Raw genomic sequence first — 26,545 nt, forward strand, 5'->3', positions numbered from 1 at the left:
GACAGAAAAAAAAATCTCTGGTTGGTGTTACTTTAGAAAAGTTGAGTTTGATGATCCCAACAGGAGTATGAATTGACTAAGACCATGGCCAAACTAACCTGTGTTGCTGGTAAGTATGGTATTTGAGGTTAGGTAATAAAGTCACTTCAAAGGTACCATCCGTACATTTCCGTGGTCTTATTTCAAGACACCACCCTCACTAATAGTAGTAGCAGAATGAAACTGTGTTCATGCACAAAGCAATCCATTTATTGAATAAGAATTATGTTCTTTGTAACATTTCCACATAGCTTGTTTTTTCAGTTTTCAGATTTGCGAATACTTGTTTTAAGAGTTTCTTCACTGGTGAAGTATTTTTCATTGCTATCTTGGAAAGCTTTCAAGGCATTGAATAATTTACATGTTCTTCTTTTAAGTTAGGAACAATTGTATCACCTGTACTTACTTAAAAGTCGCATATTTTGCGACAGGTAGCCGTGGATAGTGGAAACCTGATGACTATCAGTGGAGGAGGAGCTGCAGGAACTTCATTGGCCTTCACTCCTGTCAACAGCAAAGTGCATCTGTGCCCATACTGTTCCTACTCAACTGCCAGAAAGCACCACCTGTATGATCATATACGAACACATACTGGAGAGAAACCATATGCATGTCCACATTGCCCTTATCGATGTTCTAAAAGTATAAACTTAAAGATTCATATTCGCATTCATACAGGAGAAAAACCATTTGTATGTTCCTTGTGTCCTTTCCGTACTGCTCAGAAGGTGAACCTTGTTAGACATTCTTACACACACACCAGGTAGAATTGTGTTTTGTAAATGCCTTTCTTTAGAATGTAATTTTGAAATATATTGTACAGGTTGAGCCTCTTCAATGTTGCAACCTTGGGACCTGGCCATTGCTGGACCACAGAAAACATCGAAAAACAGAATTTATTCCCCAAGGGAACCCTCTATGTAAATATATGCACGACCCCTAGTCTTGCCAGCTCATTCCACTTACATATTACTATGTTATCAAAGTTTTTTATTGTTACTTTGGATTACACTGGAAGTATGCCCTAGATGGAGACTCCTTAGTATCTTGGGCAAGGGTTTTTCATGGCATATGACACCAATACAGGGCAGATTTGTCAGCATCATACACTTTTTCTGGGGCTAAGTTTTCTGTTGCCACTAACTGCAAATTCATCCACAAACTTTGTCACAGCTTTGTGATGAGTAGGTAATATAATGACCGACCATAGGTTGGTAATTGGCTTTGGTTGACTTTTGTTGCTATTGTTTTTTATTGTTATTGTCAAGGCATTCAGCCCGTGCTGTGGTGTCAGGCCCAGCCAGGCAGCCAGCTCATACACTCTCTCTCTTGCTTTGTACTTATTGTTGTTGGTTGTTAATAGGGAATTGGAGTTTTTATGGATTGTTTTAATACAACCTTACACTGCAAGCTTCTTTGTCAGCTCTACACTTTTCACCATGCACACTATGTAGTGAAACTCCATGTCTCCACTTAAATTTGTGTAACCATCCATCCTAATATTCAGTCATAGTTTGGCTTTACTTCTCTATGAAACACTTTGGCTTGCTCGATAAGCATCTCCCCAGAAATGCCTACACCTTCATCACGTGGGAGCTTAAACCACTTTATAAGTGCACTGTCTAATTCTGTACTCTGGGCACCTTTCAAGGTTTTTTGAAACTTTAAACTTTTCTGGTTTTCATTTTCAGCAAAAAAATTGATATAAGAAATTAATAGGACCGTTGATTAACTTTGCTGTAGTGTAAACAGATTTTGTCGCCTTAGCACTGCTAACAGTGCCGCCCTGGTGGCAGATCCTTAAACTAATAGCAGCAGATTCAAAACATGCCAGACCATGGGAGTTACCAGACCACAGGGTTCTGGATTAGAGAGGTTCAACCTGTACTAAGTAATTTGATTACAGATCTATTCCTTTTGTCATGAGCACAAACTGTACCCAAAAACTTAAAAAAATTAATAGAGGTACATTTCAGAGCAGTGAGAAATGCCATTTGCTTTTATGTGTTTGGAAATTATTATCCTGTGCCTGGAACAGTGGTGACACCAAATACTTTCAGATCATTATTAGACTTTTTATCTTCCCATACTTTTATTAAACTTATGCTATTAAGTTTATATGTTATACAAATTATGAATGTTTTCTCAAAAATGAGTAAGTTCCTCTTAAATGGTAAAAGTCAGGGATGAACTGACGAACAGCTATGAGATCAAACTGATTATACAGTATTTTCAGTTCAATACTTTCATCTTCATTTGATCATTAATTGAGTTTAATGGAAGTAGAGGAGGATTTTTTTTCTCTATTCTTCATTCATCACATAGCCAGTAACATAAATGTGATGTCAAGATTTTGTTAACCTACAGTTTTAGAACATCTTGTAATTTTATACTCATTGCATAACATAATTTTGGCAGGAGGATTTTACCGAACTGAGTTGCAATATATACCAAAAATTGTAGGAAGATGAGCAAACACCTACTAGTGTGCAAAAGTCAAATAGATAGTAATGAGAAATTAAGAAAAGAAAATGATAATAATGATAATTATTATCATTATTATTATTATTATTATTATCATTATTATTATTACTATTATTATTATTAATAGTATTATGTAACCCCCTAGGTCTCCTTTTTATGAGGCTTCTGCTGTTTTGAGGCTATGTTAAAGGGAAATAGATATCTCTTACCTTCTTGCTGTAAGGGATCCCATCACTGGGTCTCCTGGAGCACCCAGGAAGCCTGTCACAATCCACCATGCAGGACCACAGATCATTCTGTGTTGTGTGGTATGTCTCTGTGGGATGAGCATGGTACAGTTGAGGATTTAATGTTCAATATCTTTAATGTGAAAGTTGCATCTTGGGTATGATGGGTCTCATCACCATCCTGAAACAGTGTCTGTAATGTTGAAGAGATTGTTGATGTCCAGAACACAGATGATAAAGTGTAACTTGTATATATGTGGGTAGTATAGTTTCAGATAGGTGTATGTTTGGTGGAATGTATAAGATTTAGTAGGGAGGGTGGATGTTTAGTGCTTTTCAGGTTATTTTGGTGTGTATATGTTCTATCATTTTTGTGTTTAATGGGGGAAGGGAGAATCTTCATATAAAGTTTGTTGAAATGTGAGGCAGGAATAATTTAGGGTTAATGGGTGGTTATGGAGTGTAGGTGGTTATGAAGTGCTTTGGATTTATAATTTTTTTCTTAATGATATAATCCTAGGATCTTTTTTATGGGGTCTTGCAACTTCAAGGCTGTGCTTACAATCAGTAGCAGGAAAATGATTGACTCCTTTGGAGTGAGAGTTCTTCAGTGAGATTGTACTCCTGTTCATCCACTGACAACCCCTCTGAAGGTATCTTTTCATTTGTGGCAAAACCACATGTTGGTAGAGTCTGGTAAGATGTATCTGCAAGGGTGGGGAAATTAGGGGGAGGAGTACAATCTCATTGAAGGACTTCTCATTCCAAAGGAGTTTATCATTTCCATGCTACTGATTGCAGTGTGGCCTTGAATCTTCTTGAGCCCTGTGAAAGGGATCCTAGGATTAGAGAGAGAGAGGTAAAAAAAATAGATGTAATAAAAGAGTGTGGTTGAAAATGCTAAAGAGGATATGCTTAAAAGGTTTCGACATATGGAGAGAATGAATGAGGAAGGGTTAAAGAGGATATATTTGTCAGAAGTGGCAAAAACAAGAAGGGGAGACCAAATTGGAGATGTAAGGATAGATTGAAAAAGAAGCAGTTTCTGTTGTGTCATTTGTTTGTATTTTAGATGTAAATAGAATTATTTGTTCATTTATTAATGTAAATAAAGTTCTGCTTGTGTAAAAGTTATGTAAATATATAAATGATACATTTGATATATAAAAGCATGTATTGTGTGATATCATGCTTAGAAAACGACCATAGATTTTACAATGTGATTGGATGTTTGTAGAATGAAATCTTTCCTAGAAAAAGATGTCATTGATGTACACTTAGGTAAGGAGCGTCCATGTTAATCCATTCTTTACCTTCCACACCAACACAGAAGAATATATGTTACATTCATGGGTATTATCTCCAATGATGTATGACAGAGGCACATTCTGTAAGGAAAAAGCAGTTTTGATTATCTTTCTTTTTGTATTGGGTGGGTATAATTTCTTAGGAATTGCAGTTAAGTGATTAATAGCACTTAACTGTCTTGGAACCTGTTTATAGATATAAGGAGCCGTTATCATGAATATGCTCTGATTCTTATCTAACTGTTGTCCCTTATATATTATCTAGATATCATCTCCCACTTGGTAATTATTACTGTCTTTACATTTGCACACATACTCTACACTGCAGAGTTACAGATACATTTGTTGTGGATGTTTTTTTGGTTAAGTGAAAATCATTTCTGGTTCCTAAGACCATCTTGGGAAGGATTAGCATCTGCAATAAGTTAATGATTTTAGAAGTGCTTATGTACAGTCTGTTGTGAACCAACCAAAAGCTTTCATGGTATGATACATTCAGGTTTTAGTTAGACTTTATTTGAACCAAATGTTTTTGAACTGATTATTTAGCTAGATCTTCATCAAGGAATGGTTAGGCATGCAAATTGATGCTGTATGACTCCCTTGAAAATTCCATAGCATCCCCTCAATATCCACGTTTGACATAGTTTGTGTTATCAGGCTGAATACGCTTGTGCTGTATAATGATATGTAATCTGTCTGTGTGTAATTTTATGGTAAAACTGTACATGGGTTTACGTTTATTTTAAATTTCCCATATCATTGTTATTATTCAGCAGTCCACATTACCACAGTATAATCAAATGGCATTGTTCCTTATTTGCTTTGTGATTCAGGCAAAAAACTAATTCCACATAGGAGTAAAAACTCAGCATCTTTTTACAACATAAATACAGGTGAACTGTGTGCAGTGCTGTGATGTATTGTCTTCAAATACCACCTCATGAGAATTCATACACAGCCATATGAATTTCCAGTGGCCTTCAACATCTTGGTTAGACTGATAATTTTTCTTTTATCTAATCCCATAATCCACTCTATTGATAAACAGATAAACACATCAGACTAAATATGATTAGATTTCAAGTTAATTCAGGTTTGATAACCAACTTTATAGTTCATGAAAATACCTTCCTGAATATTGCTAACACCTTTCCTCATGTTTATCAAAATATTTATATGATGTAACTTTTAAACACTGATACCAGATAATGCCTTTCAAATCTTATCAACTGTATATAGAAAAATTATATTCTATTTTTTTGTAGGGAGTTTACATCTGTAGAAGGTACACTTACATAGAAACTGAAGTGATCTAATACATATTAACCTAATAATTCTAAAATATCACAATACCTGTATCTGAAAAGGTTTCATGATTCAGTTTTACTAGGCTGAAGAAGGTAAATTTATTTTGAAAATGAAAATTTATGAAAATTTTTGAAAATTTGCCTTTTATCATTTATTCATGGCCCAGTTGATCCAACCTTACACCTACCTTGCTCATGGGCTCTGAAGCAGCAGAAAATGTATCTTTCAGAGCAATTGTAGTCAACCTTATAGACAACCTGAGTGCAATGTCAGCAATGTATCCAATTACCCCTTTGTTATGGCAATTACACAATGATACTGAGTAATTTGCTTAACAGTAATGATGGGTGATTATAGTATTTCTTACTGCCCTCATAATGACGAAAAATATGCAGCTGAGGAATGTCTTTATGCTTTATTATACTGAGTCATGAATGTGAGCAAATGAACACTTTTCCGTTCATGCTGTAATTTTTCTTTTTATTTTGCCTATTCTATTAATCTTGAAGGACCACTCAAATTTTTACTTATTTGGTAATCAGTTTCTTCTATGGTACTAAAACTGCCACTATGATACCTGAAATAACAAGTAAACTGTGTGTGTGTGTGTTTGTATGTATATGTGAGCATGCATTAAGCATTTTTGTGCACGTTGGCTTGCGCATATTGAAGTTTTTTCATACAATGAAAATGAATACTCATGGAACCGTAGACCTGCCAAAAATAGTTGGAATTCAGAAATAGCTCAAAATTCTAGCAGTTTTTACGTGAAGCATCACAGTTGAACAATGTTACTTGAGTTTAAACTGAAGGGAATAGTTATGTGCATCTTAGAATAAATTTTATGTCTTGCATGTTAATTATCTTTATTGAGAATATCAGCATTCATGAATATCTTCTGGTCATGAATGAGACAGACACTTGTACCCTACAGGGTAGGCTGGGCCATGATGATCTGAGGATTGGCACGGGAGAAGTATTGGGATCCTCCAGGAGCCTCTCTACGACCAGCAAGAAACACAAGTGTGTCTACTGTGCCTATTCTACCTCAAGGAAGCACAGTTTGATTGTTCATATAAGAACACACACTGGGGAGAAGCCATTCTCATGCCCTCACTGCCCCTATCGTTGTGCCAAGAAGATAAATCTAAAGATTCATATCAGAACCCACACGGGTGAGAAGCCATTTGTGTGCCCTCACTGTTCATTTCGCTCAGCTCAGAAGGTCAATTTAATTAGACATTTGCAAACACATATTAGATAAAAATAGAGGTTCCAAAGGGGCATTTAGCATGTGTAGGGTATTGCTGCTAACTGTCTCTTATTTTTATTTGGAAAGGGTTGGGGTTAAACTTGACATAACAAGGGCGACTTGGTCATTTCGTTGTTTTGTTGATATGATTGTGATTTAATTGTGTAATGTGCATTTTTTTTAATGTGTATATATATCAAAGCTGTTACTCAGTTATTGTACAAAATATCTTTTGATTATCTTGTTCATATTATGTAGAAAAAGGAAATTTATTCTATGTACATAAGAGTATTTTGGTTTATGTAGGAAATAATTGAATGCTTACATGCTTTTCTTTTGATTCTCAAAACATTCATTTTAAGGAGGGTGTATTGAATAGTAACCAAAGATATGAGATTTAGACTAACCTTGCAATAGTCAGTCTGTCAGTCTGTATAGAGATAGAAACTTTATTGTTGTAGGGAATTGGGATAGAATCATTTTTTATGTTCATAGGCAGAGTTCCAGCTTTCAAGATATAAAAAAAATGTTGCAAAAGAGATAAGTCAGCTGAGATGGGCATTCTTATATGATGCATTTTTGTGGTCATCAAGTTATGTTAAAGTCCATATGAAATTTTATATGTTGTCTGGCTTAGTTGTAAAGCATTTGACCCCTTCATAACAACATGTTCCAGTTGATAGGTTAAATGCATTGAATGCACACTGGTAAGTTAGCATCATGTTTCATGAGTGAGTTTTTTCAAGAAAAAATGGATTACTGGGGAATAAATGTTACTTTAGATTGATTAAATAGTTCCCCAATATTTGATTCTTTTCTCTAGTGAGACATGTTGGATCCCCTTAGCTGATACTGAATAATCACAAGGGCCTTTCATATCCTACAGTTCTTGTGGGAAAGCAAGATGATATCTCAGTTATAGACAGTTTCCAAGGCTTCCTTGTGAGGTGAGATAGTGTTTCAGTAGTCATATAAGTTTTAGTTTGTATAGTTGTGCTGCAAAGTTTTGGATCTTTATTTCGCAATTTTTTCCAAGCAGTGCATTGTGATATATTTGGGAGATTGATACAATTTGTCATTTTCAGTTCTAGTGTCATGAATGATATAACCTCACAGATGATAAAAGATAATGTAGATTACTAAGGAACATTTGTGACACACCTGAAAATTTTTGAAATGAATATTTTTTCATTATTTTTCTGTGATATATTGCATTGTATTATATTAAGTCATGTTGAGCTATAACAATGCAAGGGATAAAAACTGCAATCCAACCAGTGGTGAGGAATTATCAGAGATGCTGAGAAACTTCAGTGATTTCATGCTGGTAACTTTATGCCACCAATACACTAACACAAGAAAATTCTTAGTAGTAGTTTTAGCTTTTTTTGTGCTCTTGTTTTTGCTCATGTCATTTGTATTTTTTATTGAAATATGTGAGAGATGATGTATGCAGCACAAATTGTTTTAAATCAGCAATATCCATGATGATCCTTACTAATGAATTTGAGGGTCTGAGGTGAGGGAATGTAATTTCACTCCCTTGCTTGAAGTCCAAAAGGTTTTTTATGAATGGAAAAGAATATAACACGAATGTCAACAACAATTTATGTTCTGTGATGCATATATTGCTTCACCTGTCATATTTTGTGTATGATTATCATACACACTACAGAATTAATGGTTTTACTCATTCCTTTCGGATTTATCAATGTTTAATGAAAAATGTAGATGTATCAGAAGCAGTATCTGGAAAGTAAATTTCTCATTGTGAGCAGTGAGTGCAGGAATATAAACCATTTCTAATATATCTTTAAGGTAGTGATAAGAAGAATTCTGAAATCCATAGCAGCAGTGTAGAACGGTGGATCAGTTTTTTGAGCTATTAAGTTTGTATGATTGAAAACTGTATCCAAAATATTCCAGGATGAAGATTAAAAACTATTAACTCATTCATTCTTAGTATGACTCTAGATGACATTCTCTCTCTCTCTCTCTCTCTCTCTCTCTCTCTCTCTCTCTCTCTCTCTAGAAAGTGGCAGATTGAAATATTAAAAGCAAAGTAGGGAAATCAAAGGATCAAAGAGTTTGTGACGAACAGAAAAGAAAACTCAGTGGTGGCAAATGGAACCATATTGGAAGCACTGGATGTTGTTTCAGGAGCACCATAAGGATTGTACTAGTCTTAATACTGTTTGTGATAATGATCTCAGATATAGATAAGAAAGTGAAGGAAGCATAGTCAGGTGTTTCATTGATGGTATGAATAAGGCAAGTAAGTGGGTACAATAATAGAATCAGAGTAGACAAAGAAAAGCTACAAAATGATGTGAACATAATCTATAATTGGGTAGAAGAGAACTCAGTGAAATTTGAAGTATTTTGAACAATTGAATCATGGAAAAGTAACAATTTATCAGTGTCTCTATGCAAAAGCCAAACAGGAAAAGATGAAGAGTGAAGAAATTGTCAAGGATTTAGGAGTTATCATAGATAAGACTCTAGAATTCAACGGTACATCTATGAAATAGTACTCTCAAGCCAAATGATGAGTAATATGTTAATGAGACACGGGTAAAACCTGATGTGTGACAGCCTTATTTTAAACAGTGATCATTAGGTTTTTTGTGGAGAGTGTATATATATATGAGGAATAGAGTGAATTGGAAAGATGTGGTATACCGGGGTCGACGTGGTGTCAATGGATTGAACCAGGGCATGTGAAGCGTCTGGGGTAAACCATGGAAAGTTCTGTGGGGCCTGGATGTGGAAAGGGAGCTGTGGTTTCGGTGCATTATTACATGACAGCTAGAGAATGAGTGTGAACGAATGGGGCCTTTGTTGTCTTTTTCCTTGCGCTACCTCGCACACATGATAGGGGAGGGGGTTGTTATTCCATGTGTGGCGGGATGGCGATGGGAATAAATAAAGGCAGACAGTAAGAATTATGTACATGTGTATATATGTATGTGTCTGTGTGTGTATATATATGTGTACATTGAGATGTATAGGTATGTATATTTGCATGTGTGGTCATGTATGTATATACAAGTGTATGTGGGTGGGTTGGGCCATTCTTTCATCTGTTTCCTTGCGCTACCTCGCTAACGCGGGAGACAGCGACAAAGAAAAATAAATAGATAAATGAATAATGTATATATATATGTGTGTATATATATATATATATATATATATATATATATATATATATATATATATATATATATATATGTTAGGGAGGTGAATGCAAGAGTTTTGGAGAGAGGAGCAAGTATGCAGTCAGTTGTGAATGAGAGGGCTTGGGAAGTGAGTCAGTTGTTCTTTGCTGATGATACAGTGCTGGTGGCTGATTCCGGTGAAAAACTGCAGAAGTTGGTGACTGAGTCTGATAAAGTGTGTGAAGGAAGAAAGCTGAGAGTAAGTGTAAGTAAGAGTACCAGTAGGGTTAAGGGACAAGTCAATAGGGAGGTGAGTTTGAATGGAGAAAAACTGGAAGTGAAGTGTTTTAGATATCTGGGAGTGGATTTGGCAGCGGATGGAACCATGGAAGTGAGTCACAGGGTGGGGGAGGGGGTGAAGGTCCAGGGAGCGTTGGAGAGTGTGTGGAAGGCGAGAACATTATCTCGGAAAGCAAAAATGGGTATGTTTGAAGGAATAGTGGTTCCAACAATGCTGTATGGTTGCAAGGCGTGGGCTATGGATAGGGCTGTGCAGAGGAGGGTGGATGGTTGGAAATGAGATGTTTGAGGACTATATTTGGTGTGAGGTGGTTTGATCGAGTAAGTAATGAAAGAGTAAGAGAGATGTGTGGTAATAAAAGACTGTGTTTAAGAGAGCAGAAGAGGGTGTATTGAAATGGTTTGGTCACATGAAGAGAATGAGTGAGGAAAGTGTGACAAAGAGGACATATGTGTGAGAGGTGGAGGGAACGAGGAGAAGTGGGAGACCAAATTAGAGGTGGAAGGATGACGTGAAAAAGATTCTGAGTGATCGGGGCCTAAACATGCAGGAGGGTGAAAGGCGTGCAAGGAATAGAGTGAATTGGAACGATGTGGTATACCGGGATCAACGTGCTGTAAGTGGATTGAACCAGGGCATGTGAAGCTTGTGGGGTAAACCATGGAAAGTTTTGTGGAGCCTAGATGTGGAAAGGGAGTTGTGGTTTTGGTGCATTATACATGATAGCTAGAGACTGAGTGTGAACGAATGTGGCTTTTGTTGTCTTTTCCTTGCGCTACCTCGCTACTTGCGCATGATTAAGTATATTCCTACGAGTCCACGGGGAAAATGAAACACGATAAGTTCTCAAATGCACTTTTGTGTAATAATCACATCATCAGGGGAGACACGAGAGAAATATAACAGTCAGTTGATATACAACGAAGAGACGTAGCTAGGACGCTGTTTGGTAAACCATATATATATATATATATATATATATATATATATATATATATATATATATATATATATATATATATATGTGTGTGTGTGTGTGTGTGTGTGTGTGTGTATGTTTAATGAACATATGCAAGTTGAAATGTGAAGTAGTACTTACTCTGTAATGAAACTCAGTACTAACTAGGATTTTATACCCAGTTCGTGCTGTATATGTAATGAAATTTTAAATACTTGATATATGTGTTGAATTGAATTATGTGTCTAATAGCTGAAGGAAGGTTGAAAAAGGCATTCCATGCAGAGACAGATATATGTGGTACAAAAGGCTGACGTTCTTTAATCCCATACTAACGCATATCCCAAAGAGTTGAAAGAAAATTCTGACTTGATTTCCTCTGTTTTAGAGCTGATTTTTAGGATGCTTATGATTTCTTAATGTATTGTAAACTGGGTGCTAATAATTTCTTAATGAATAAAATCTTATACTGTGCTTTTTGTTGTTTTTGTAACCTAAATATTAGTTTTGAATTGTTGACAGCAAAAGTACAAAAAAATGAAAGCCTGATAATTGTGCATGGTCTTTTAAGATAAAGCTTTGATATTTTATGTTGAATCCTGAGGATAGGGGAAAAAGGGTTCTGCCCACACATCTGTTTGTCATTAAAGGTGACTTATAGGATTGGAAATTCCTACCTCCTGCATTACTTTCTAAAAGAAGGGAGAGAGAAGGAAACAGGTAAGGATTTTTCTCTCCAAGGTTTATTCATCTGTTTTTGTTACTACCTCGCTCATGCAGGAAATAGCAAATATATATATGAAAGAAGTTTTTTTTTAATTTTTTATGAAGTACAACTGAAATCATATAATGCAATGTGAGTAAATAGTGTACCACACATTCAATCCATTTTCTATTTACATTTGCTTCATTATTCATAAGTCTTGAATTATATGATTTTGTTTATAAGTACACATTTGTGCTGAAGTTTATGCTTATAGGGAGATGGCAGAATCTTTCAAAAGAAATAAGATGTTGGATTAGTTTTTTTTTTTTTAGTGTATCATATTTCTGAACTATTTTAAAAAGTGGTGATATTAAATATTGCATACCCTTTATGTGTTAATCAGTGTCTAATAAGCCATATCATACCAGCACAAGTGGAAATCACATGCAAAATATCCTACAAACACTTTGATAGTGGGAAATGTGATTTTACTTGTATTTTCTCTTTTACCCAAGTAACCTGTGTGCTTTTGTTCTTCCATAACTTTGATGTTCCCAACATCTCTTTACACTTGCCCTTAACTTAATTCTATCCCTTTTGCTTCTTTCTTAGTTCCTTCACCTGTTAGTAATATCTTGCATATGTTTTGCACTTCATAATCTTAGTGCATTTCATAACCTTGCTAAAACTCTGCAATAGTTTACCCACATCTAGTAAAACTGCAGGCATTCTTTTCATTTCTCTTTTCATTTGGTACAAAACATTTTGTATATGTCCAATCATATATGTTAAGAATTTGATCAGTTCACTCTCTCAGTATCCTACCATACATGTTGTCTCCTCCACTCTGCAGACTAATTCCATTGCAGCATATTCTTTAACTTTCAATACTTTTTCTTTTATATGGCTTAGAAAATGCGAACTGTGTACATAAGCATCACATCAGCCCTTTCTGTAGCATCTACCTTGTACTTTTTTCCCCTTTTCCATACCTCACTTTCTGGATTGTATTCTTTTATTTTCATTAATGGTATCCCTCAAACTTTCATCTCCAAATCTTGCAATTTATACGATGCTCTTTTAGCTACCAAAAATTTTTCTCCTGTAGCTGCTTTTACATTAGAAGGCTCTGACGTCGGAATGGATTTTAGCTGTGACCTGTGGTAAAAGAATAGAGTGATATTGTATATAGCAATTGCTTTTAAACTTTCTCATAACTGTTATTCATGCACATAATATGTTAAGAATTATTGACATTTCAGTTTACTTAGAATACCAGTGTAATGGTATGGATATGCTATTAGAAACTAAGTTTTTAAATGCTTATCAGAATTTCCTATAAACTACTTATTCAAACACATGAAGAACTGGTTGTTGCCTTTCAGAACCTTATATTGCACATACTCCTTCATAAGAGGATACTTCTTATTTTGAATCTATTACAACTCCACTTTACCTTTGCATGCTATTAGCATTTCAAAATACATGCCATTGGTTTGATTGTGTAGACTAACAGAGAGAAAACTTATTCATTAGTTTATGGTTCAGTAGGCCCTTTTGGCTCAAGTCACACACTTAATCTTAGGTAATTGGATTCTCATACTACACACTATCAAGAGGATATGTAGTATGCACTTACACAAAAAGATCATTTTGTAATTTGCAGTGAAGGTACTTGGAACTTGAAATTTTATGTCTTACATTAATTAAATCAAGATATGATTTTTAAAGAAATTCTTAGTCAGTTGTCATGGCTATATTATGTAGATTGAACCAGTCACCTATGTACATCTCCTTTGGCACCTACATAAAATCAAGCCCATTTTGAAGTGTTTAGTATAACATCCATTACAACATTCATTTTTCCCTCCACCTCACTACAGTAGTACATTTTATGAACCAGAAATAACAGCAACACTATATGCACTTCATTTGTTTCTCATGATGTTTGCTGTATGTATTGCTCCTGTTAATCATTTAGATAGAATGACTTGCTCTAACTGAAATTTAGAAGAGTAATATGTGGCTATGAATAATTGGAGCATCTTTAACAGGTGGGAGTGGATAGTGATAGTCAGAGGACTGATGAAGGAGGAAACCTGAGCGCAGAACGGAGTGGCCCCAACAGGAAGATGCACCATTGCCCTTACTGTACATATTCCACTGCTAGGAAAGACCATATGAAAGAACATATACGCACTCACACTGGAGAGAGGCCCTTTTCTTGTCCATACTGCCCATATTGTACAGCAAAAAATAGCGATTTACATAGACATCTTCAGACTCATACTGGCGAAAAACCCTTTGCTTGTTCACACTGTCCTTTTCGTACATCTCGAAAAATTAATCTTAAGAACCATATTCGTACGCATGCAGTTGGGAAGCCACTTACTTGCCCTCAGTGTCAGATACAGTGCAGTTGTAAAGGTGCTTTAATGCAACACATGCGTACTCATGTTCATGAGTCGCATTCCTGTCCGTACTGCCAACTTCAGTTTTCCCGTAGATCTTTGTTAAATATTCATATGCGGACTCACACCCAGTAGTAGTTTGCAATGTCTCCCAGTGCCTGTGTTAGTTATTCTTCATGAAGGAAAAAAGTTTTATGCAATGTAGTGTTCATCAATGACATTATTTTATCCAAAAATCCAAATTATGTAGAATTATTAGAACCAGAATCTAAAAGCACCTAGCAGAGTTTATTGTAAATAGATGTTACTTGTCTTTCATATTCAGTATCTTTGCCAAGAAAAGATGGTTGGTCTTACGATAGAACTTATTAAGATTTTGATTAGTGAAAGAATAAAAATTGAAAAAGAATGTTTGTGAGAATAATGATTAACGGTGGATAAAAAGTAAGTTGGAAAGGAAGAAGAGATCAAGAATTATGTGAAAGGACCGAGTTGGGAAGAATGTGTAATATGTGTTTAAAAGGTGGAGTGTATGGCATTGTACAGTTGTAAGAATATATAAAGGAAACAGCATGGACCACACAGCATAGTGTTTGATGGCATAATGGATAAAGATAGATAGTGTTAGGAAAAATGATGTTGAGGATGTAATTTCTTAGCAGATAGGTTACCAAAGGGAATAAAGTGCATCATAAAGATACTGTCAATTCAGTCAGTTTTTTTCAGTGTGGCATTGTTCACTATATTACCATGTATATACTCTTATCTTTAATCAGAAATTTTACTACTATTTTTTATAATATTTTTACTGTGAACATCATCTGTTAAATCAGTACATCTTAAGTATTATCACTTTAATGTTTTGCAGTTTTTCTTGGTGCAAATGAAAATGATTCCATTCATTTATTGAAATTGAGATGATAAGTTTTGCTCAGTCAGTTTCATCTCTTTGGTGAAGTGAACATAAATTCCACTCATAAAGAAAAACAAGAGCTTGTATACAAAATGTTAAATGTGAGAAAATCTATCAGTTCATAGATTGAACTTTTTACTTCATGTTATTCAAGGAGTTGAAGATGTTGATATGTCATAATCGATTTGAGTTTAATGACTTTCAAGGTACGTTATTTACTGTAGTATAAATGATGTCAGAATTTCTTTTGACAAGGAACTTGCAAGGTTTAGATTTTTGAAAGTCTGTAGTTCCCTTTGAAAAGCTGATAAAAGTAAAGCATCTCATAATTATTACTTTAAACAGACTCTGCCTGTTTGTGTTTATACTGTGAGTTAAAAGTCACCTTTGGTACGGCTGTATCATCAGTTGATGAAGGGATTACAGTCTCATCCAGGGACTTTTATACTGTGAGTTAAAAGTCACCTTTGGTACGGCTGTATCATCAGTTGATGAAGGGATTACAGTCTCATCCAGGGACTTTTTGCTCCAAAGGAGCCAAGGAGCCCATAGATTCCTTGCTTCTGATTGTAGTGCTTTCTTGAAACTACCACACCTCCATAAAAGGGGTCCTGGGGTTATGAATATTGATATGAAGATATAACAGTACCATATATATGAATCATAAGTCAGCCATAGATATATTAGTAATATAGTGTGAAAAATATCAAATGTACAAGCTTACTTTTATTTCATTAGTCATACTCCAACAAAATTAAGTTGAGATTGCTAAATTTTGTATGTGACATTCAGGACCAAACTGAAGGATGCACTTCATGTAGTAATACTTGTTTGTAGAATTGTTTATGGCAGGGATCCTGTATTATCGTAATTTGTTGATGCTGATACTGTATCATTTATTAGGATGACACTGACTGAAAAAATTAGTAATATAGTAATGGATATAAAAGATTTATTTTTGGAATTGAATAGAGGTATTATGATTACCACTTCTGTTCCATGTATGTGGTTAGTGACACGAAAGGTTCTCTTCATTAAGTCACTGAGTACAGAGGTATGAGAAAGGGAATATCAGTATTACAAAAATTAAAACAAAAAGAAACAAGTTACAGTGTTACAGTCCTCTGATTTGTGTAGCTGAGAAGGACTTGTCCTAAATTATTTCAAAGTGCTTTATACAATGAGGATATGTAAATTAGATTTCATGAGAACTGAACTTAAAAGAGCATTTTATCTGAAAATTCTTGAATTACAAGATATGACAGTAATAGTGCCTTTAGCAGACTGTACATTGAAACATCAGTATCTCAATATATTAACCAGTGGTTAAGTGACATATCAGGAACATTTTTTCTGCAACAGCATTCTTTTTTTATGATATTGTGTCCCCAGGAAAGTAAAAGAAAGAAATATGTAAGTATTGCATGATAGCAAGGTTAATTAATACAATGTTATTTTCAGGGTATTTTCTAAATTCTTGTAGTGTACATATGAAGCAAAACAGAAAGGAAAACCAATTTGAATATTTTCTTTTTTTTCATCTGTATATTTGCCCTAGGGAAATTTAGGTTGTTCAGATTATAAGAATATTATTTGTTCTGTAACATTTAATTTGCTTATCATCCTGATACTTCAAAACGGGAACATATGAACTATAGGTGATCATGAACATAGATTGATTTGAGTTCAGAAATACCCAGAGGTGAATTTGAGAGTCTGAAGTTTCATCTAAGGTATTAAGAGTTAGCAACAGCACTTATGTATTGCCTTTTAATAAATATCACTTACACTACATACAACTTTCTCTATACCAGTCTTTGGTGAAGCCTAGGTATGTCAGAGAAGTCCATGGAGAGAATTGATTTTATGTATATCACTCTTTTTAGTCAATTTTGTCTTCGTATTTTCTCAAGCTTTCGTTAAATATATGACAAGACAGAATATGATAACTTTTAAAATTAGCTTAGGACTCAGGACACTTTAAGTATTTCAAGCTCCTTAAAAGTTTTGGATAGCTTTCTTGTCAACAGATTCCCAGTCCATTGGTTTAACATCTTTCAGAGGTACAGAGACCCCTATCTCCATCAGAGAATATTTTACTTGCATTCTTTGTGTTGTAGCCAAAAGTAACCTTGGTAAGAACTCCTATAAATACTTGGTAAGAACTCCTATATAAATACTTCCCACGTATTCCCTGCGTGTCGTAGAAGGCGACTAAAAGGGGAGGGAGCAGGTGGCTGGAAATCCACGCCTCTCATTTTTTTTAATTTTCCAAAAGAAGGAACAGAGAAAGGGGCCAGGTGAGGATATTTCCTCAAAGGCCCAGTCCTCTGTTCTGAATGCTACCTCGCTAACACGGGAAATGGTGAATAGTATGAAAAAGATATTCACATTAGTACATTATGAATGAATAAAAGATCTCTTCAGTTCACCCAGCTAATACTATATTGGGGTAATGGATAACAGATTCTGTCATGTTTTGAAATAAATTCTTTTCCATAAAAAAGTTTCAACCGGAATATATCTGTTGATAATTAAAAGTGATGAATTGCTTGAAAGATGAAATATGTAAACAGTCTCCAATCACAAAAGATAGGAAGAAATATGAAATTTTGTTTCACCACAGTATGAGAGGTAAAATGTACATAAAAGAGCCATATAAAGATCCTTAATTTCTCCAAAATCAAAATATGAAAAGGAAAGCCAAGGTTTTGTGTTTTAAAGAAAAATAGTGTTATATTCATGTTAAAATGCTGATCATCCATTTGCCAAGCAGACTGGTTTCACAAAAATGTTTTAAGCATTATGTAAATTATCTTGATATTACAATTATTTTTCTTTTACAGGGAGAAATGGGAGGTGAAAATCAGCTAGTTATTGAGGGAACAGATAGATTTCTCTCAAATAAGGATATGCATCATTGTCCTTTCTGCAAATATGCTACTGTCAAGAAAGACCACATGAAGGAGCATATAAGAACCCACACTGGGGAGAAGCCATTTTCTTGTCCACACTGCCCACACCGGACAGCTAAAAACAGCCATCTCCTAAGGCACTTAAAAACTCATACAAGTGTACCATATTTTTGCCCATACTGTCCATTTCTAACCACTCGCCATGCCACTCTAAAGAAACATATATGTCCTAAAGCCCCAGAATTAAAACCTGCTACAAGTATTAATGAAAAGGATCAGAGCCAGCACTTGTATTCTCAGGGGGAGAATTAAGACATTTTATCTCTACATTAGGAATTCACATTTTATTATTATTATTATTATTATTATTATTATTATTATTATTATTATTATTATTATTATTTTATTCTATTTTTCATTTATTCACTTCTATTACATTACCATCATTATTTTCAATGGTACTGATTACAGGATTGGTGCAAGCATTATGCTCATGTCTTCTTGTAGCTTAACTTCTTTAGCTTATGTCAAGCAACTATGACTACCAATGAACAGTTGAGCTAATGTGAACTGTGTTTGGGCTAGAACTCAAACCTGGTCCTGCAAACCTCTAGTCAGCAGCACTGATCACTACAGTGTATCCCTGTTAATTAAATTTGCATGACAAATTGCACTATAACATGAGTCCATATATTTTTCATAGCTGGTGTGGCATGATGGGAGTATCCCATCAAAGACATGTCATTCGAATGGCAAAAGGAGATTTAATTAAAAACATAATACAAGTGAAATGAATATGAGCCCCTCAGATGTTTGTAGAGCCAACTCCTGAAAGAAGAATTGTTAAAGGAGTGAGAAAGATGGAAGGAGGATAAGAATTCCAGCATTATACTGTGCCGAGTAATGAGGCATCACAAAAGGCACTTCTCGTGAAGGTGATCTCCAAACGAGATTTATGACGAAGCAGCCAGTTGGATGTTGCAGTCCAGACATGCAGAAATAGTAGAATAACACCTGCAGAACAGAGAGAAAGAAGCAACATCATGATGGGTAGAAAGGGCAAGTTAAGGAGAGTTAATGAGACTAGATGCTTTTTATTCCACTTTGGTTAAAAAAGGTTGGTAAAGAACAGTACTCCCTTCGGGTGAATGAGACCCCTGCAGATATGGAATAACTGCCCAGAAGAAAAATGACTGCAGTGGCTATACAACACCATCAGGTTTTGCAAAGCAGATTTTGTAATATTCATTTTGTAAGGTCCCAATATAGGATGGAGGATACAGTACTGCTTAAAATATGTTTGTGATAGTAGAACTAATTTAGAATTTTCTTTGAAATTTGACAGAACGAAAGGAGTGAGATTCATAAACAGGTGCAGGCAAAAACTGTTCTTGCTTTGCTGAATTAATGAGATTACTGTTTCCCAGTTGAAGACACTGCATAAGTATGAATAAAGAGAAGTAAGTTGAGTGTGAGAGGAATGAGTTTCATAATAAGGAGGGGAAGGAAAGTGAGTTGAAGAATGTAGTGTAGAACTGTTGGCATAGGGTTAGAGGTTCAAGATATAAGTTACTATAATTTCAGAAATGAATACAAGGTATGACAGAACATAATGGATACATACCACTGTTGCCAGGATAAGAGGGAGTTGTGCTATCACTGACCACTGCAATGTATTGACTGGAAAGGAAATTACACATTGAAGGAAAAAGAAAAGCAGGAAAGCCAAAGAAAGGAAATTCAGTGAGCAATGCTAGGTTAAATCTTGTCAAACGCTTAAAGAGATGGTGTGGGCCATGATAAATGATTCATCAAAATTCTCAAGAGAGGAGGACCATATACCTTGCCTGCCCATAATTATGAGAGATCTCAAAGGACCTTGTGTGATGAAAATATGGGAGATGGCATGTGTTCCATAGGAGGGGAAGGGATAGGATGAGATATAAAATCATCCAGAGTTGAAAGTTGCTTGGTTTTTTTTATATGCCTTGCTCATATCAATGTGCCATATTTAGTGACTGTTGATTGTTTATTACAGTTCTTCACTGAGAAGAAAATATAGGAGAAAACGTTGGAGGGAAGGGGAGAGAATGAGTAATAAAATCACTTACTATCAACATTCCATTTTTGGTGTATTTGTGATTGTTTACTGCAGTTGATCTCCACTTCAGTTGTGTTCATTGATATAATTTAAGGTTCAGATTTATCTTACTGATTCCCATAAATAATCTCAAGGAAAGGAAGAAATTATGATTAAAGATTTACTGTGGCCAATAGATGTGGGAAACACAATGAGTGAAGCAAAAGAAACAAAGAACACAGAGAAACAGAGACTAGATGAAAAAAGGAAGACCTGTATTATGCAACGAGTTGTTTCATTACTGATGTTTTGCTTTTCATTTTATTGAATAAAGCTCTTTTTATTCTAAGGAGAGATCATTTCTAATGAAGTTTTTATGTATGAAGTATATCTTACTTTTTGAAAGAAACTTTAGATGATTCAAGAGGAATTTGATGTGACTGCAAAAAAAGTGTAATTACATTTTTCCACTTTTGTTAGATGAGAGAGACAACTAAGAATACCAAAAGTTAACACTGATTACCTAGGACACAGTATAGGAGGGTGGCAAATTATCTCTGCAGATTTATAAAAAAGATATGCAAGAATATAACAAGTTAATGGTTTTTGTTGATATATCTAAGTAAAAAGTTTATATCTTTTTTTGTAGTGTAGAATGTTTTTCGTTGATTTTCCCTCCACATTTCTTTTGATCCTACATATATTCTCAACTTTCGTTTAAATACTATACCTAAACCATGTTAAGGTCTTACAATTTTATAATGGTGCTTAAACAATTGTTATGCGTGAGAAAAACTAACAGAAAGAGAGGGATATATTTTTTATTGTATTTTTTGGTATGAAGAAAGCATGTGATAGGGTTTATAGATGCTACAAACTTATGGTAATAAAGAAAAGCTTCTAGAAGCAGTGAAGAGTTTTTATTGATTAAAGAAAGGGAAGAAGTCCAGGTTTTGGTGGGTCTGCATCAAGGGTGTGGGATGTCACTATGGCTGTTTCATGTTTATGGGTGGGATGGTTGAAGGTAGTAAATGCTAGAGTTTTGGGGAGAGTTGCAAATCTGCAGTCCTCTAGAAGTAGGGGGCCTGTGAGGTAAATTAGTTCCTGTTTGCAGATGATATGGCTCTAGTGGCAGACTTGACAGAGAACTTGATAAAATTGATGCATAAGTTTGGGATAATGGGTAAAAGTGAACCATAAAACCAATGATTCTCTTTGTTTTCTTCCAAAGTACCTTCATATGTAATTTTGATGAAACCAGACAAAAAGTTTTGTTCATATTCCTATGGAAACTGAATTGTGAAAGGACAAATAGACAGACAGAAGGGCTTGCAATTGTAAAGCACCCCAGACCTCCATTTTTGGAGCCTTCATTATTGTGTGGAAATTAAATCATCTCTAGAATCAACCTAAATGGATGAAAAGCTTGGGAGATTTTGCACTATCATCCTGTTTCATTTGATGTGGACTTTGTTCACTTGGAAACTGACTGATTCACCTCTCATGCCTCCCCACCTCCAGTTTGCCATAGATCAACCCGTCAGTCAAAGACCCTTGCATTCACCACTCAAGAACCCGTCCATATATTAATAACCATGATGACATCACTCCTCCTTGATGAAGATCCACCTTCACCGAGGACCACTCACCCTTCTTATTCAAACACAAACTCTTTAAAGCAAACATTCCCTTCTCCTTAGGTCACTTCTGAGAAATATAGTGAAAAGCCACACCCAAACAACCTTACCTCACCCAACGTAAGTATGAGAACTCCAAGCAGTGACCATGTGGAATGATAATGTATGATATACAAACATGGCATTGCAATTTTCCAAAAAAGCTAAGGATGGGTCAGTATTTTTCCCTTTATTATTTTGAATGTCAGCGGATTCAGTTTCAAGGAATTAACTCTTGGCAACTTTTAATTTTCAACGTTCCTCCTCTTATTGTAATAATTTGTCATCAAGCATAGATTTCCTGTTTCTTCCATTTCGTCTATTGTCCTCCAATACAATTATGAAATAATCAGAGAACCATAAAATGAAATTATGAGTGGATGGGCCGTTCGTCTGTTTCCTGCTGCTACCTCGCTGATGCGAGAAACGACAATCAAGTGTATGTATATATATATATATATATATATATATATATATATATATATATATATATATATATATATATATAATGTACATAGGTACAGAAGACTTAACTAGGATGTATATGTACTGCATAGATCAAACCCTGGCAAGAGTGACCATCCGCTGTAATTACATGTCGGTGAGCCCAGCATCTCGCTGAGGGGCAGGGAAGCGGGCCAAAAGCATGAGTCACCCTGAAAGAACTGGTCAATAACAAGTGTTGAAATAAAATTTTTACATTAAGGCCGAGTAAGATGTCCCTTAGAAGAGAGAATGTCATTTTCCTTTTAGTTGATGATCCCGAAGTGTTCCAATCTTACATTATTGACCAACAAACCTCATGCAAGCCCTAAACCGCTGCTCCTCCAACATCATGACTCGCGTAAGTGTAATGATCCCATGACAGTCATTCTAAAAGTGCATTGACATTCAGGCACAAGTGGTGGTGTCGGTGACGTAGATAATCAAATTAGTTTGTGTGGTACGTAAGCAAATACTAAGGAAGTGAATTAGGGTTTGAGTGAATGTGCTTCCATTCGGGAGGGAGGAAGCTTGGAGTGAGGGATGGGGAGAGTTGAATGAATATCCCGGGGTGAGGAGAGCGTAGCTTTGGCTCTGAAAGGCTGGGCGGTGGTCCCGGCCATATTGGGGCAATGACCGGAGAAAGGCAGAGCGCTAGGGGAGAGGCCAGATGTCCCTGGGTGACTCCCATGTAGACGAGAACCTTATGAGTTTGTGAGGTTGGAGCAGACGGCTGGGGATGAATCGTGTGTTGGTGCAGCAGACGGACATGGTGGATCCCTTGTACCACGGTTGTGGTGGAGATCCTTCACGCACGTCATGGTACTGAAATCTTTTAAGATGATGGTGGATGCCTTAGGATACCTCGAAGTACTTGTCAGTATACTACAGATTCCACAAAATATTTCGGTCGATGTTGAAATGTACATAAAGTGTCTCTCTGCACATTATCTGACAATCACTGAAGTTTTAAGAAAAGGTAACATAGTGTTTTGATGACCAAAATAAATAATTACGATACCATTTTAGAATGATTTAAGTTTCCTTCCATCTGCCGTCCGTGTGACAGACCATTAACGTTTGCACAACGTATTAACGATCCATCCTCGGATTACAGATGTATGTGGGGGTTGTTACCATATGGACAGCCACATGTATGGCAATGTGCCACATACACCTCTGGGCCATTACCGCAGGTATCTGGGACTTCGGTGTTTGCGACACTGCAAGTCAAACCCGACAACTGTATTATCATCACTATTATTATTATTATTATTATTATTATTATTATTATTATTGATATCGAAAATGAGGGTACCCCATTTTGCATAAATCTTTAAGGTAATTTTTTCACACGTTCAACTTAACTCAAGGACTGATACTACCGAACCGAACTGTTTAAACCTAACCTAACCCAGCCTAGACCATAAAACCTAACCTAAACTTACATTATATTGCATAAAACCTCCAAAGACGTGACCGCCATCCTTCTTAATTCAGGGAGAAGAAGCGGCTGTTTGGTTGTGTTAAGCTGATTGTAGCGTAGTTCGTAATTCTTTTTGTAGCTTTGTATCGAGCCAAGGTTAATGTCTTTGTTGTAGCCTCGCTGTTGTGAAGTTGGCAGTGTCATACAGATTCTATTTACCTTTATTCACCGCAAGAGCCGTCCGTACCATCATCTATTTCAAGCTTATTTAAGAGCACTGTCTATTTATTTATTTATTTTTTTGTTCCTTACAACTTCTCTCATCCACTACTTCACTTTTCCTCACATATTTTCTGTTGCTTACTGTTATTAGCCATGGAACTGATATCATTTTAACTTCAATTGTATTACTCAATAATATCTTTTTTCATATTTTCTTATTGTTAATAAAACGTTTATTTGTGACGAGAGAAAAAAAAATCCACCAACTGCCAGACTTATTTTGTATAATATTTTTTTTCTCCAGGTCCTGACGGCATAGTGGGCGCTCTGTTGCTCAGGTACGTAATCTGTTCCACGTCTCATAATCCGCGTTTGTCATCCACGTCCATCACTCACATCATCCCTTCATCCATGTGTATTAGTAATTACGTCACTTTCCGGTCCATGTTTATCACCCGTCATTATCCATGTGAGTCACCTCATCCATTTTGATGTCATACTCCTGCACTTACCTGTATTTCATTATCACCCTCATCTATCAACGCGTGTGATAAGAATAATTGATGAATAATGTAATGATATATTATCTGATAAGAACAGTATATAATTGATTGAAAACGAAATACACACACACACACACACACACACAAACACACAAATTCGTGGCGTATCTTATCTCAGGCACCGTTTTTGTAATGTCCACAATTATTCATTCCAAAAAAGGATTTTCTTTTTCTCCATGTACTGAAATGCAGTTATGAGCTGCTGTTTGTGGAGAGGATAATTTACACTACCTTGACCCAAAATTATATATATAATCTTGTGCTTTTGAGTTACATCATACCTCACATTATTCTGTGACCAATAATGATCATATGCTCATTTGTACTTTTCATTGTCATTCCGATGATTTAGATATGTTTCCTCGGGTCATAAACAGACATTGAACTACGTAAGTGGGTTCGGAAAGTGCTACGCAGTTACACGATTAGATCATGATAGCCTTGCACTTTGACTGGTATTATGAACATACTCAAGTTTGCTTTTCACGCTGACACAAGATGACTATACCATGTTCAGCTGACCCAGTGAAATGTTGCTCCACCACTAACGACCATTATTTATTGACAGTAATGGGTCGCTCGACCTTATAGTGGTAGGGTTCCTTTGTGTGTGGTTAAGTGGACGCTTATTCAATTAACTTTATCTTGTTTTTGCCGCGCTCGATCAGCCGTTTCGCGTCTTTTGCTTACAAACAGACGTTATAAATGATACCAGCGCCATCTCATCCCCCGTGTTGGCAGGGTGAAATAGTTTGTCGTGTGGGGAGCATCAGTCTGTCCGGAGATGACAGCAAATTGTGCCATTCTGACGCCCGGCAGGGAGGCAGGCAGGCCCGGCCAGCCAAAGAGGATGTTGAGAATGGCTCTGAAATGGTCGCAGTATTCAACCTACGCCTTCCTGTAGGGCGATATATTCGTCAACCAACGCCGCACATTTCTTCACCATACTTACCCCTTTCGTTTTTGAACGAGTTCCCCTACTCCTCTGTGCTTGTTAGATTCAGCCTAGCGACATTTTTTGGCTACCATTTTCCCTCTCGTTTTCCTCCATTATGACTTGTCGTCTGCAGGAATCTTCCTTTCGTTATCGTAGTATGTGGCAAGTTCTGTTGTTGCCTCAAAGGCAGTGTCTGTAGTTTATAGTCCACTGGATTTTCTCACTTTTTGTTCTTTAAGTATTCTTTTCCTCTGGACAATATTTGTGTGTGGATGTATGACTGCACATTATGTGTGCATGTATGTATTTGTTTATACTTTTGTATATATGTTGCTATTTATTGTATACTTGTAGTTGTTCATATATATATGTATGTATATATATCATGTCTCTACTCATGTGTAGACACCCCAGCCTAAGTGTAGTGCCTATTTATCGACCAGCTCCGAGGGGGAGGATGAACAGGTGGGTTGACTGGGGGCCGACTGCCCCTTCCGAGATTGGAAACCGAACAAGGGACACTGAGCACTACACCACGGAGTTCCCCTGGTGAGTGCGCGTGTACGTGCGTAGTTGAGTGAACTTGACTCCTCCGTGTCCCGCTGTAAACACTTTATCACGGTACAGTTTTCGTACATTGTTCTAAGGCATCACACCTGTTGATACGGGAAACACGTTGATATTGAATTTAATCATAAGTTCGATTATGATAACAAAGCGACCTCTAATCTATCTTCTGGAAAGACCTGCGGTAAAGATTCACTTTTAGTTATCTTTTCCTGAGCTGGAAGTAAGGTTCCAATTTATGTCACACTTTACCATAGACGTTTGGGTTTACTTAATCGGTAGTGGTAGCTTCTGTATTTATTAGAAGTCTTTTAAAAACACTTCATCCTGTTTAATGTTATTTTAATTGATCATGTGTTCATAAGATAAATATGTAAGAGTATGCGAGTTTTGCACAGGGAAATGTAGTAAAAAAAATATGGAACTGTTGTGAATATATTGAAAACGTATATATTCATATGGATGCTTTAAGTTCCGGTGGGGCCATTGCCATTAATGCTGGCCCCAGGCTAGCAACACTGACAATAACAATGACCGTCTTGCATGCACGTCTCCTGCCGTCCGGCCGGGCAGACTGGTGGATTAACTGGTGGTAAATGGTGACCCCGA

The 26,545-nt window shown here is 36.0% G+C and overlaps 1 protein-coding gene across 4 annotated transcripts in view; it reads left to right on the forward strand.

The window, feature by feature from the left end:
- LOC139747120 (uncharacterized) overlaps positions 1-20,099 on the forward strand; it is a 59,402-nt gene extending 39,303 nt beyond the window's left edge. Inside the window, exon 7 of one of the 4 annotated variants that reach the window (XM_071659026.1) lies at positions 17,914-20,099. In XM_071659026.1, coding sequence (XP_071515127.1) covers positions 17,914-18,294 — 381 coding nt within the window. In that variant the 3' untranslated portion in view covers positions 18,295-20,099. The other 3 variants (XM_071659024.1, XM_071659029.1, XM_071659028.1) reach the window with 3 other exon arrangements.
- Positions 20,100-26,545: the final 6,446 nt, after the last annotated feature.

The sequence above is a fragment of the Panulirus ornatus genome, chromosome 67 (assembly GCF_036320965.1).
Source record: "Panulirus ornatus isolate Po-2019 chromosome 67, ASM3632096v1, whole genome shotgun sequence".
NCBI lineage: Eukaryota > Metazoa > Arthropoda > Malacostraca > Decapoda > Palinuridae > Panulirus > Panulirus ornatus.